The 15000-nt window shown below is 41.4% G+C and overlaps 1 protein-coding gene across 3 annotated transcripts in view; it reads left to right on the forward strand.

Annotated features, from left to right (window-relative positions):
• gria2b (glutamate receptor, ionotropic, AMPA 2b) overlaps positions 1–15000 on the forward strand; it is a 51146-nt gene that overhangs the window by 1792 nt on the left and 34354 nt on the right. For all 3 annotated transcript variants that reach the window (XM_053631988.1, XM_053631986.1, XM_053631987.1), the window contains exon 2: positions 770–910. In XM_053631988.1, the coding sequence (XP_053487963.1) occupies positions 770–910 (141 nt within the window). The remainder of the gene's footprint in view (positions 1–769; positions 911–15000) is intronic.

A 15000-nucleotide genomic window follows, 5' to 3' on the forward strand; every position in this document is an offset into this window, starting at 1 on the left:
AAAAAAAAAGGTTCTTTAGAGCAGGACATTAAGGAACCGCTTGGTTCTGTAAAGAGCGTTTTCATGGATGATTCTTTGGAAGCATTTTTGTTTGTTTTCCAATGAACAGACGAATCAAGTGATCGCTTTAAAGTTCAACAAAAACTACCTACAGACCCGTGCAGTGAAAGGTTCTACTGAGAACCTAAAGATGCTTAAAAACCCATGCAGTGAAAGGTTCTACTGAGAACCTAAAGATGCTTAAAAACCCATGCAGTGAAAGGCTCTACTGAGAACCTAAAGATGCTTAAAACCCATGCAGTGAAAGGTTCTACTGAGAACCTAAAGATGCTTAAAAACCCATGCAGTGAAAGGTTCTACTGAGAACCTAAAGATGCTTAAAAACCCATGCAGTGAAAGGCTCTACTGAGAACCTAAAGATGCTTAAAACCCATGCAGTGAAAGGTTCTACTGAGAACCTAAAGATGCTTAAAACCCATGCAGTGAAAGGTTCTTCTGAGAACCTAAAATGCATTTACTCCTTTAAACATTTGATACATGTATAATCATAAAAAAGAGCTACACCTTGAATTCCTCCAGGAGAACCCTTAATGACTCTGTATAGAACCTTAGAACAGAGTTCCGCTCTATAGGATGCTTAGAACCCTTACTATAAAAGAATCCTTTTTTTCTAAGAGTGTATATATGCTGAGCGTGTGTGTACCCTCACATGTGAAACGTCTGATATGTGTGTGTGTGTGTGTGTGTGTGTGTGTGTGCACGCATGCAGGTGGCCTGTTCCCCAGAGGAGCGGATCAGGAGTACAGCGCGTTCCGGGTCGGTATGGTTCAGTTCTCCACACCCGAGTTCCGTCTCACTCCTCACATCGACAATCTGGAGGTGACCAACAGCTTCGCGGTCACCAACTGCTGTGAGTCTCACACACACACACACACACACACACACGCGCACACACACACACATGCACACACACACACACACACACCTTCTGCCCTTCTTAAAGTCATAATCTCATTTATTCACCTCTTGGATCTGAAACAGATCAAAGTAAAGATCGAAGACATACAAAACACAACAAGTTCAAAGTGATGAATGTGTACAAAGGAAACTAAAGTTACATTTTAAAAAATTGACAAAAAATAAAAAATCAAAGAAGGCAAACTGTACTTAAATGATCTAATGTAATATGTTTGAATGTTATTTATTTATTTATATATTCATACAGTAAACTAAAATCTGTTGTGTGTATCTAGTCTGTTGTGTGTATCTAGTCTGTTGTGTATATCTAGTCTGTTGTGTGTATCTAGTCTGTTGTGTGTATCTAGTCTGTTGTGTGTCTCTAGTCTGTTGTGTGTATCTAGTCTGTTGTGTGTATCTAGTCTGTTGTGTGTATCTAGTCTGTTGTGTATATCTAGTCTGTTGTGTGTATCTAGTCTGTTGTGTGTATCTAGTCTGTTGTGTGTATCTAGTCTGTTGTGTGTATCTAGTCTGTTGTGTATATCTAGTCTGTTGTGTGTATCTAGTCTGTTGTGTGTATCTAGTCTGTTGTGTGTATCTAGTCTGTTGTGTATATCTAGTCTGTTGTGTGTATCTAGTCTGTTGTGTGTATCTAGTCTGTTGTGTGTATCTAGTCTGTTGTGTATATCTAGTCTGTTGTGTGTATCTAGTCTGTTGTGTGTATCTAGTCTGTTGTGTGTATCTAGTCTGTTGTGTGTATCTAGTCTGTTGTGTGTATCTAGTCTTGTGTTATTAGTCTGAAATTGAACTCGATATTCACTTCCACGGGTTCGAGTTCATCACAGTACGTCAGGAGAAAAACACTCCATGTTGCGCTGTTGTAGGAAAATAATCAACCCCGGGGTGGAGTGAAGAGGCGGAGTCACTGTCACCTCACCCGCGCTGATTATTTTTCTATAACAGCACGTCCCCAAGTCTTTTATTCCTCTTATTCCTCAGCAGTTTACCAACGGCGCTGTTTTTATTAATGATAGAGTGACATATCCATCCATCCGTCTTCTACACCGCTTATCCTACAGCTCACGGGGACCCTGGAGTCTGTCCCAGGGGCGTGGGGCACAAGGCGGGGTATACCCTGGACAGGGTTAGATCAACACACCATACTTTTTATCTGTTTATAGTTACATTTAATGCTCATGAAACAAGTGAGTTCCTGTTCTCACTTACATTATAGCAGCTATAAACACTCACTCCCTCACCATCCCTCTCTCTATTCTCTCTCTCTATTCTCTCTCTCTATTCTCTCTCTATTCTCTCTCTTTATTCCCTCTCTCTATTCTCTCTCTCTATTCTCTCTCTATTCTCTCTCTTTATTCCCTCTCTTTATCCTCTCTCTCTATTCTCTCTCTCTATTCTCTCTCTATTCTCTCTCTCTATTCTCTCTCTCTCTATTCCCTCTCTCTATTCTCTCTCTCTCTATTCCCTCTCTTTATTCTCTCTCTATTCTCTCTCTCTCTATTCTCTCTCTGTATTCTCTCTCTCTATTCTCTCTCTATTCTCTCTCTCTCTCTATTCCCTCTCTCTATTCTCTCTCTCTATTCCCTCTCCTATTCCCTCTCTCTATTCTCTCTCTATTCTCTCTCTATTCTCTCTCTATTCTCTCTCTCTATTCTCTGTCTATTCTCTCTCTTTATTCGCTCTCTCTATTCTCTCTCTTTATTCTCTCTCTTTATTCTCTCTCTCTATTCTCTCTCTTTATTCTCTCTCTCTTTACTCTCTCTCTCTTTATTCTCTTTCTCTATTCTCTCTCTCTATTTTCTCTCTCTATTCTCTCTCTTTATTCTCTCTCTTTATTCTCTCTCTCTATTCTCTCTCTTTATTCTCTCTCTCTATTCTCTCTCTTTATTCTCTCTCTTTATTCCCTCTCTCTATTCCCTCTCTCTATTCCCTCTCTCTATTCTCTCTCTTTATTCTCTCTCTATTCTCTCTCTATTCTCTCTCTTTATTCTCTCTTTATTCTCTCTCTCTATTCTCTCTCTTTATTCTCTCTCTCTATTCTCTCTCTTTATTCTCTCTTGTTGTGTGTGTGAGTGTGAAACAGTAGTGAAGTGTAAACTCTGTGATGAAGATGTTGAAAATTTAAAGTTCCAGCTTTACCTCTGACTGTTACACAGCGCTGACACTGGAGACTCCTTCCTTACACGCTACATAAACACATTTCTCCTTACGGCAAACTTCATCACACCGATAATTATTTTTAACCCGTTTATTAGCAGCGGCGCGTGGGCCGTACACGCCCCCCCGACCGAGCTGTTACTATAACGAGAAACGATAACGTATCAGAGCGAGCGCGTTAATATAAACCTGCGCTACTGTCAGAGCCGCTGTTCTAGAAAACTAATCAACCCCTCCTGACCAATCAGAACCCAGAACTCAACGTCTGATCAGTGGACTCTGGTTCTCAGGGCTCACGTTGTAATTACGAGTCGATCCATAAACCGCTAATGAGCCGTGAACACACACCGAGTTCCCGCTCTTTACTCTCCAGCCGGCTGTTTTATCACCGATAATACACAAACTGACGGCATGTGAAGCTTTCTTTACCGAATTTCAGCTGATCAGATTGTGTTTATTTAAAACGGCTGTACTTTCAATGATAATGATACGCAGATATTGATTATCAATAGACATAATAATATTGTAATTAGTAATACTTTAGCAGCCGTTGGATTGGATTAGCATCGAGCTATCGGGACAGAATCTCGGTGTATGATCTCTGTAGTGTTCCTTGTACGTAACTAGCAAGAACTGAACTGATGGGACTTCCGAAAGGTGCTTGGACCCCGCCGCTTGCAGCTATTATTATTATTATTACTATTGACTTTCCCTCTGAAAGGACATGTCTTAGATTTGCATTCTTACAAGCTCTTTCATCATTCTAATCTCTGTATAATGAAATTGCACTGGAGCCCACAGGTGTGTGCGGGATGAAACAGCAGGTTTAGTACAGGTGAGTGGGTGATCTGTCTCCCCCCGTCTCAGTTCTGTTGCTGCTCTGTTTTGACCCTCCAGCACTCGTTCCTCCTACATCACTTCCCAGAGTTGGAGGTTCATTTCTCTTGTGTTTGTCTTTTATTTCATTTACAGTCTGCAATCACGCAGCTATAATCCCACACACCTGATAATAAACACCGAGCACAGAGCTGGATTAACGCTGACTCTAACACCTGACTGAACACCTGCGGTGCTGAATTAACACTACAGAGTGTTTAAACGTGAACAGAATGTATATTCACAAACACTCCATGGCATTGAGAAAAAGAAGATGGATTTAAGACTAAATCCATCCAGATTAATACACGACTCATGTAGGAGTCGTGGAGTCAGGGGTCATTGTTCTCAGTGTTAATTATGTTGGTGGAACATGAATTCCACAGCCATGTTGAATTCTGGATCCCGATCTGATCAGAAGGTGTTGATGAATCTTCTCGGACGGTAGCGCAGCTTTATATTAACACGTCGCCGTTCAGCCTGTTCACGCGGACTTGCACGGTGGACGCTCCGCATAAACGGATAAAAAAGCCGATAAATACTCTGGAGGATCGTCGTGCTTGTTGTCATCTCTCACACCTCGTCCTTCTTTCCCCTCAGAGGAGTCTAAATCGGAGACGGATCTGATTATAATGATTCTTTTCAGTATTTTAAAGCCCCTAGGTGGCATTACATTTTTATAGCTCATTTCCTGTCTGATGAGTGATATTGTATAACAGAGCCGACACAGCGTGTGTAACAAGACCCTTTATTATATACCATATGATTTAACCGTAACGCCTCATTTTTATCCCCTTATTCATACGTACGCATAAAACGATATGAAATAACGACACGCTACAGCGTAACGCTACGCCGCGCTACGGCACGGAACAGCCGGAACGTCGTAATTACATAAAAGACTAAACATATAAACACTGATTTAGATGTAATCTCTTTCTCATATTTCTGTATGCAATAATCTCCTGCTGTTTTAATAAAAGTACAGAGGACGAGAGGAACCTATTTTTCACCAATTGCTCCATTTATTACAAAGAGAAGATAAGAAAAGAGCTACAGAGTGCCTCGTTATAAACAGAAACATAACATTCCGTTGCAAATATCTTTAAATAAATTAAGTAAAGAGCTAACTAAATACATAAAAGACGTCTAATAATAATCAGTGTGAATTAAATCTGTAGATTTGAGCTCAATTTCGGTTTAGTATTTAATCAGGCTTAAAGCTTCTCCGTGTAGAAACACTGTTATGTGTTTATATACAGTAGCACCCACTGGGGGAACTATTAAAGGTGTTGGAGGGTTCCAGAAAGAACCTTTTTCAGAACAGGGTACTTTTTCACAAAAATCATTCCACTTAGAACCTCGTCGATGCAGCAGAGGTTTTACTGGGAATTTTAAATCAACAAGGCAACTGGACAACAACATACACGGTTAGAGAAAAGGGTTCTGTAAATAATTAAGGGTTTAAGCTTCGTTATACGGGTCCCACTTGGGTTCTCTGATAGGAAACCTTGTTTTCATAGAACCTTCGAAGGTTCCTCCAAAGGAGGCAAGATGGGATGTGCTAGATGGGACCTTCCTGTCTAAGAGCATTATTTAAAGAAAGATGCCAAGATTTGAGTTAAATCTTTAAAAATGTGTCCATTTTGGACCTCATGGATGCAGCAAAGGTTCTACTTGGAACTTTAGGTGACTGTCACTGAGCAACTATGTACTGTACACTCTTTGAAAAAAAAAAAAAAGAGTTCTTGAAGAGTTCATTGAAGAATGAAGAGTTCTAAAGAGGCTCTATTCAGAAGGTTGTAGGGTTCTTTATAGAACCTTTAAGGGTTCCTCCAGTGGGGCAAACTGAGAAACACTTAAGAGTGCTATTACTTCAGCCCCGTTGTGGTATCTTTTTATGGGGGATATAAGAGTTTTCAGAGTAAAAAAAATCCCCAAATCTACCTTTATTTTCCTCTGTGCATTAAACAGAGCCACGAGGCTCCGGTGCGTACAGATGATATTTTATTAAGCTGCCATTTTCTCTGAGTTGTTTTGTCTCTCTCAAGGTAACATTGTGACTCATTACTGAACTATAACAAGGTCCCTGTGTGCGCTTGGGTACTGATGTAACAAGCGGCAGCCAGACGCAGTAATATCTTACAGAACAGCGCCTTGGATAGAAAATATACAAGAATCACGGCCCAAATCCACGTCTAGAGTGAAAACACAGCCAGAGAGAACCAACTGTGTTCTTTATTAAAGCAGACAGACAGAGGGCAGGACCAAAGACAGCTTTGACAGTCTGATGCCTGAGAATCATTGAGGACTAAAGACAAGCAAAAGGACATAACAGGCATCAGATGAAAATCAGGACGTTTACAGGAAGTAAATGAAGGTAGATGGTGTAGGGCTCAGCCAGATCAGGTGAGATAGGGCAGGTGAGGCAAGGTAGGGAAGTGTGGCAGGGTTAATAGGGTTGGCAAGAAATGTAAGATCGGGCAGGGAGAGGCAAGGTGGGGCAAGGGAGGATAAGGAAAGGCAGGGTGAGGGATGGGATTATAGGGCAAGGGAGAGCAAGATGGTGCAGTGTGAGGGAAGGAGCGGTGAGGCAAGAAAAGGCTGGGTGAGGTAGGGTAAAACGGGGCAGTGCAGGGTGAGGTAGGGGAAGGCATGTCAAGGTAGGGCAAGATGGGGCAGGGTGAGGTAGGGAAAGTGGGGTGAGATAGGGCAAGATGGGGCAGGGCGAGGTAGTCAAAGGCAGGGTGAGAGAGTAAGATGGGGCAGAGTGTTGTGAGGTAGGGAAAAGTGGGGTGAGATAGGGCAAGATGGGGCAGGGCGAGGTAGTCAAAGGCAGGGTGAGATAGAGTAAGATGGGGCAGAGTGTCGTGAGGTAGGGAAAAGTGGGGTGAGATAGGGCAAGATGGGGCAGGGCGAGGTAGTCAAAGGCAGGGTGAGATAGAGTAAGATGGGGCAGAGTGTCGTGAGGTAGGGAAAAGTGGGGTGAGATAGGGCAAGATGGGGCAGGGTGAGGTAGTCAAAGGCAGGGTGAGATAGAGTAAGATGGGGCAGAGTGTCGTGAGGTAGGGAAAAGTGGGGTGAGATAGGGCAAGATGGGGCAGGGCGAGGTAGTCAAAGGCAGGGTGAGATAGAGTAAGATGGGGCAGAGTGTCGTGAGGTAGGGAAAAGTGGGGTGAGATAGGGCAAGATGGGGCAGGGTGAGGTAGTCAAAGGCAGGGTGAGATAGAGTAAGATGGGGCAGAGTGTCGTGAGGTAGGGAAAAGTGGGGTGAGATAGGGCAAGATGGGGCAGGGCGAGGTAGTCAAAGGCAGGGTGAGATAGAGTAAGATGGGGCAGAGTGTCGTGAGGTAGGGAAAAGTGAGGTGAGATAGGGCAAGATGGGGCAGGGTGGGGAATGGTAGGCAAAGGCGGGACGAGAAAGGGGCAGTATGGGGCAGCACGGAGAATGGCAGAGAAAGGTGGGATGAGAGGGAAAGATGGGGCAGGTCAGGGTGAGGTAGGCAATGTTGAGGAGAGATAGGTCAAGATAGGGCAGGATGAGGCAAGGTGGTATGAGGTAGGGCAAGTTGGGGTGAGGGTGGGGCAGAGTGAGGCAAGGTTAGGTTCATATTAATGTATGAAATTGTGAAAGTCCTAAATTGTCAAAATAACGTTGTTGATTAATATTGTATACTTATATATTATGTTAAATCTATATTGGCTTATTACTCTTGGCTTCAGGCGAATTTTAAACTAAACTTTCTGTTCCTAGTCGTCACCTCCATCAGGATGGATTTCTGTGGCACTTTTTACTTGAGGTTGCTTTTTCCTGACATGGTGTGAACAGATATTTTATGTAGGACTTTGCTCTCGCTGTTGTCCTGCTCGCTTTGTCTCTGAGGACCCTCGGCCTGATTTCTTATATGAAAGTGTTATATTAAGCCCTGTGGCATGATAAAGCTAATATTAGTCCACTCTTCATGTAGCATATGTATGAATATTTCAAATCTAACCTAGAGGCGGAGTGAGGAAATGATCTGGATCTCAGATCTGTCACGTAGACACGGCTTTCTCTCAGTGTTCATACTACTTACAACATTTTCAAAGAAGATGACGTTAAATACAGTATAACACCGCAAAAAGTCATTGCTATAAATTATACAGTTACTACAGTGAACTTAGTCCTGTCTCTTTTGGGCGTGGTCTGTTTTTTTTTTTGGTTCCAATGCGAAATGCTGGTAGCTAGGAATAGCTTATAAAGCGAACTGGAGATGTACACGGTAGTGTGATATACTTGTTACGTTCTTGGCTTCGTACTAGCTTCGTTCTCAGATTAGATTAGCAAAACGAGCTAACTGTACAAGCTACGTACCCTGCGGAACCACCGATCTTTGCTACGTCCTTTCAGCTTTATTTTTCTTCGTCACGACTCTATACACATTTAATGAGAGGGTGTATATGACAGAGTAACGAGAAGACAAGTTTTTTTCTGAAGAAATGTTGGACTACACGCGTCTTAGGATCGATCCCAGGCATCTCTGGAAAAGTATTAAATTTGTTGGTTTACAGTGTCATACCTAATTTGCATAGAATTGAGAAAATCTTGAAAACTTATCCTGGAAGAGACCCCTCCCATCAGGATAGAAATACTACATTATGAGATGATGTTAAGTCAGAAGAACTGTATAAGAACCATGCAAGCGAAAATAAATGCCCCCCCCCCAACCCCCACAGCATAACAGAGTGAGTGAGCGTGTTTTATCTGTGTAAAGTGAAACTCCTATAGTGTTTGGTTGGGCTCGGGCTAGATTACTCCCTGATGGGCGATCATTCTCTCTCTCGCTCATCGTGACATGTGTATCAGCCGTGTATCTCCCACTGACCGGCTGAATCGATGCGGTTTCAATTAAAGAGACCTGCTGTTCCCTCCACATGAACCTGCTGGACTCACACAGAGAGCAGCGCTGATCCGACTGAACCCAGCCACCTGGGAGAGAGCGAGGATAAAGAAAGACAGAATGAAGCAGAATGAATGGCTTACACTTTGTTGTAGTGGGCTGAAAGAGACTGAACTGTTGGTGGTTACCAGCGCTTCGTAACAGTCTGAGATAAAGCTGTAACGTTAGTTTTCCAACGTCTTCAGGACAGAGGAGTCTATGACGAGCTACAAATTTTATAATTGTGAACTGGTCGCTAAATGGAGAAAGATGGTGAGATTGAGAGATGGAGAGATAATGAGAGGTGGAGAGATATTGAAAGATGGAGAGATGGAGAGAGATGGAGAGTGATGGAGAGATGGAGTGTGATGGAGAGATGGAGAGAGATGGAGAGATGGAGAGATATGGAGAGATGGAGAGATATTGAGAGATGGAGCGTGGTGGAGAGTTATTGAGAGATGGAGAGATATTGAGAGGTGGAGAATGATGGAGAGATGGAGAGTTATTGAGAGATGGAGAGATATTGAGAGATGGAGAGTGATGGAGAGATGGAGAGATATTGAGACATGGAGAGTGATGGAGAGATGGAGAGATATTGAGACATGGAGAAAGATTACGTGATGGAGAGATGGAGAGAGATGGAGAGATATTGAGAGATGGAGAGTGATGGAGAGATGGAGAGATATTGAGAGATGGAGAAAGATTACGTGATGGAGAGATGGAGAGAGATGGAGAGATATTGAGAGATGGAGAGTGATGGAGAGATGGAGAGATATTGAGAGATGGAGCGTGATGGAGAGATATTGAGAGATGGAGAGTGATGAGAGATGGAGCATGATGGAGAGATGGAGAGAGATGGAGAGATGGAGAGATATTGAGAGATGGAGAGTGATGGAGAGATGTAGAGATATTGAGAGATGGAGAAAGATCACGCGATGGAGCGTGATGGAGAGATGGAGAGATGGAGAGAGATGGAGAGAGATGGATGAAGGCAGTAATCGTGTTTCTCTCAGTAAGAGTTTTTAAGACTGACCTTTTCCCGAGCAGCTCCTGTCACCCCGCAGGTTCACCAGCGCTCTGTCCCACAGCCTCCGGACGTCTCTTTAGATTTTATCACGGGCCTAATTTACTCTGGGGACATTTCCTCACTGATTTCTTCAACATCTTGTCCACTGGGAACTTTTTGTTACAGCACAAAAGTTTGCACACTGATAAAACCAACAAGGCATTTAATATGAGTTTCACACGGGAGATGTTGCTTCATTATCGTTATCAGCAATCCAAACGGTCACGTGGATTTATATTCCACGTCACTAAGACTCTAACCTCATCCGTAAATGTAAATATAAACAGAAAAAAGTAAACATGTAGTAATCATTAGAAAACGGTTGCGGTGTGAGAGTAATAACACCCTCCAGGACATGCTGTTGTAGGGAAAAAATCAACTCTGGGACGGTAATTGAGGAAACAATCAAACACAGCACATCATATACAAGACCACGTAATGGCAAACGATGCACATCAGCAGGAAATAATGTTAGTACTGAACCAGATTCAGCATTAATTTAACAATCCTCATGGCGGTTATATCGTCATGGCGATATATCATCACAGCAGTACATGTAGATGAGTGAAACACACGATTCTGCTTCTCTAGACAGGAAGTCGTCTGCGCTTTGGGTTCTGTAAGCTCTCGAAACTGTGAGACATCCAGCACAACACTCAACGAATGCACACGCTCCAGACATTTCTGCTGTTACCATAGCGATGAGGTCGTCTCTGAACCCGCTTTGTGCGTTGCAAAGCTGATACACACTTCGCCGTTGCCTAGTGTTGAGGTCTTAAAATCATGTGTGTGTGTGTGTGTGTGTGTGTGTGTGTGTGCGCCTGTCTGTACGCGTGGGTGGAATGTGATTTGTCCTGCCCGGGTGTGAAATCTGTAACACACACTCAGCTGAGGAAGGATACACACTCCTCTTTTCATGATCACCATGGTGATGGCTCTCCTGTTCGAAAGTGCATTTACATAACGCAGATGTTTTTCGTTTTTTATTCCAGCTGAACGGTGGAAGCTTTTTGTTCCGCCTCATCCTAGATATTTGCTTCTTTAGCGCCGCGCTGGAGCTTACGAAATGACGCTAATGTAGCTAACAAGTAACGGATACTCATAGCCTCCAGTTTAGCATTGTGCAAAACGCATGTCTGAATCGTTGTGCACGTAAAAACAAATGAAGCGTGAACTGTTTTCACGCAGTCACGTCGACGTATAATCTCCACCTTGAAATGCGCTAAACTGGTGGCTATAAGCTTCCTTTTCTTGTTAGCTGCGCAAGCATCGTAGCTCCATCGTAGCAAATTTCAGTCAGCAGACGTGTCTTGACTACGTGTGGGGGGAAATGGCGCTTTCACACCACTCATTAACCAATCAGCAACCAACTGCTGCTAGCTCCTCCCCCAAGTACCAATAGTTCCTTTTGTTGAGCAGTAACTACGGACCATCCTGCTGGAGGCGTCTGACTGGTTGTTGAAAACAAACCAACAAACAAATAAACAAAACAGTCCAACTCTCTTCCAGTATATTAATGCAAAAATAAACCTGCAGCATCATGTCAAACCGGAACAAACCATTACAGACCAGAGAGGGGTGGGTCTGATATACACCACTTATCATATTTTAGTGGCAATCTAACATGTTTACTTCTGTGGTTTCAAAGCAATTCACACCTGCAGACTCTGGGAGAACTCCTGAAGCTCCTCAGATGAGTTCACACACTTACAGCCTCAATAGAGCAGAGGGAAGTTTCTGACTTCTTTTAATATATTTTCAGAATACTGCGTCAGAGCAGGAACATGTCCAGGGTCTCGAGTTTCCCCCACAACAGCGTGCACCAGATGTCTGATTTTTACAACAAAGCTCCTGCTGTGAACAGAAATGACGCGCAGGATGAAGATCAAACAGGTTTACAGCTACTGTAGGTCAAACAGGCAGGGCTTATATTTTGTTTATGGATTGTGATATAAACATTGTCGAGAGCGTTTAATCAGACACAAACAAATTCACATTTTCAAAGCGTATACGGATATTTTCGAAAAATGTATACGGATATTTTCGTAAAACGTATACGGATATTTTCGAAAAACATATTCCGATATTTTGGAAAAACGTATACGGATATTTTCTAAAATGTATTTGAATATTTTTGAAAAACATATTCCAATATTTTTGAAAAGCGTATACGGATATTTTTGAAAAACGTATACGGATATTTTCGAAAAACGTATACGGATATTTTCGAAAAACATATTCCGATATTTTTGGAAAGCGTATACGGATATTTTTGAAAAACGTATACGGATATTTTCGAAAAACGTATACGGATATTTTCGAAAAACATATTCCGATATTTTTGAAAAGCGTATACGGATATTTTTGAAAAACTTATTCCGATATTTTCGAAAAGCGTATACGGATATTTTTGAAAAATGTATTCCAATATTTTCGAAAAACTTATTACGATATTTTCGAAAAGTGTATACGGATATTTTCGAAAAACGTATTCCGATATTTTCGAAAAACGTATTCCGATATTTTTGAAAAATATATTCCGATATTTTCGAAAAGCGTATACGGATATTTTTGAAAAACGTATTCCGATATTTTTGAAACGCGTATACTGATATTTTTGAAAAACGTATTCCGATATTTTCGAAAAGCGTATACGGATATTTTTGGAAAGCGTATACGGATATTTTCGGAAAGCGTATACGGATATTTCTGGAAAGCGTATACGGATATTTTTGGAAAGCGTATACGGATATTTCTGAAAAGCGTATACGGATATTTTTGGAAAGCGTATACGGATATTTCTGAAAAGCGTATACGGATATTTTTGGAAAGCGTATACGGATATTTTTGGAAAGCGTATACGGATATTTCTGAAAAGCGTATACGGATATTTTTGGAAAGCGTATACGGATATTTCTGAAAAACGTTCTTTCAGTGCATGCGTGTGAGGCTTTAGACAAAGTATCATCGCGTTGCTAATTGCTAGTGTGAAGGCAGGATCGCAGGATCGACGTGTCGACGGTGAAACGTAATTAAAATGCCATTACACAGACACAGAGAAATCTGATTGCAAAATTATTGGCGCCCTTCACCGTCTAAGCAATAATGATTGTATAAACTAATTACCATCACACAATGACACAGATTTTCACACAGACAGGTGGAGAGACGAATAAACTTCCTCAACTGAAATCATTCTCATTAAAACATCTGGTGAAAAAAGTGCAGGAACAAAGCGAACCCTTCAGCGGCTTTCCATCTTACTGATCACTCTTTAATAGTGACTACGTTCGTATGAAATAAAAAAGCAAGAACGTGTGAATTTTTCCTGATTCTCTGCATCATGTCTCGTTATTCACGCATGGTTGAAGCTGGCTAAATTTCCCCACACCACACACACATCCTCCCTCGCAGGGTGAGATGTTGTTGCCATGGCAGCTACGCTCCGTGATGGTGATAAATGGAGGGTTTAGTTATGTTTAACATCCTAAACCGTGACCTTTGGTACTTTATTAAGACACTTTATTAAGATGATTTATCAAGACACTACTCCTGTTCAACATTTTCTCACTTCTGAGCCTAATCACCAGACAGCTCAGAAAACTCGACTGGAGTCATTTTATTCAAAGAAGGAATGAAACACTGTGTGTGAGGTGCCGTTACTGGAAAATAAACAATGTTCTGCTGTGATGAAGAGGAGGTCCTGCTGCCAGAGTATTTTCCTCTAACAGCAGGTTTTATTTCTCTAAACAGCAATTTGACAACAATTTCCACTTTTTATTTATTAATAAAACAATGTCATACTTTTTATCCATTTATAGTTACATTTAATGTTCTTGAAACAAGTTAGTGCCTGTGTAACATACGTTATAGCAGCTATAAACACTCGCTCCGTCTCTCTATTCTCTCTCTTTATTCACTCTCTTTACTCTCTCTTTATTCTCTCTCTATTCTCTCTCTCTATTCTCTCCCTTTACTCTCTCTTTATTCTCTCTCTATTCTGTCTCTCTATTCTCTCTCTATTCTCTCTCTATTCTCTCTCTTTATTCTCTCTCTATTCTGTCTCTCTATTCTCTCTCTATTCTCTCTGTCTATTCTCTCTCTTTATTCACTCTCTCTTTCTCTCTCTCTATTCTCTCTCTCTATTCTCTCTCTATTCTCTCTCTCTATTCTCTCTCTATTCTCTCTCTTTATTCTCTCTCTATTCTCTCTCTTTATTCTCTCTCTATTCTCTCTCTCTATTCTCTCTCTTTACTCTCTCTTTATTCTCTCTCTATTCTCTCTCTCTATTCTCTCTCTATTCTCTCTCTTTATTCTCTCTCTATTCTGTCTCTCTATTCTCTCTCTATTCTCTCTGTCTATTCTCTCTCTTTATTCACTCTCTCTTTCTCTCTCTCTATTCTGTCTCTCTATTCTCTCTCTATTCTCTCTCTCTATTCTCTCTCTATTCTCTCTCTTTATTCTCTCTCTATTCTCTCTCTTTATTCTCTCTCTATTCTCTCTCTCTATTCTCTCTCTATTCTCTCTCTATTCTCTCTCTCTATTCTCTCTCTATTCTCTCTCTATTCTCTCTCTCTATTCTCTCTCTATTCTCTCTCTTTATTCTCTCTCTATTCTGTCTCTCTATTCTCTCTCTATTCTCTCTCTATTCTCTCTCTCTTTCTCTCTTTATTCTCTCTTTCTCTCTCTATTCTCTCTCTCTATTCTCTCTCTATTCTCTCTCTCTATTCTCTCTCTCTTTCTCTCTTTATTCTCTCTTTCTCTCTCTATTCTCTCTCTCTTTCTCTCTTTATTCTCTCTCTTTCTTCTCTCTCTATTCTGTCTCTCTATTCTCTCTCTATTCTCTCTCTCTATTCTCTCTTTATTCACTCTCTCTTTCTCTCTCTATTCTCTCTCTCTCTCTATTCTCTCTCTTTATTCTTTCTCTCTATTCTCTCTCTCTTTCTCTCTTTATTCTCTCTCTTTATTCTCTCTTTCTCTCTTTATTCTCTCTCTATTCTCTCTCTT

This window comes from Ictalurus furcatus, chromosome 8 (assembly GCF_023375685.1).
Source record: "Ictalurus furcatus strain D&B chromosome 8, Billie_1.0, whole genome shotgun sequence".
NCBI classification, from domain to species: domain Eukaryota; kingdom Metazoa; phylum Chordata; class Actinopteri; order Siluriformes; family Ictaluridae; genus Ictalurus; species Ictalurus furcatus.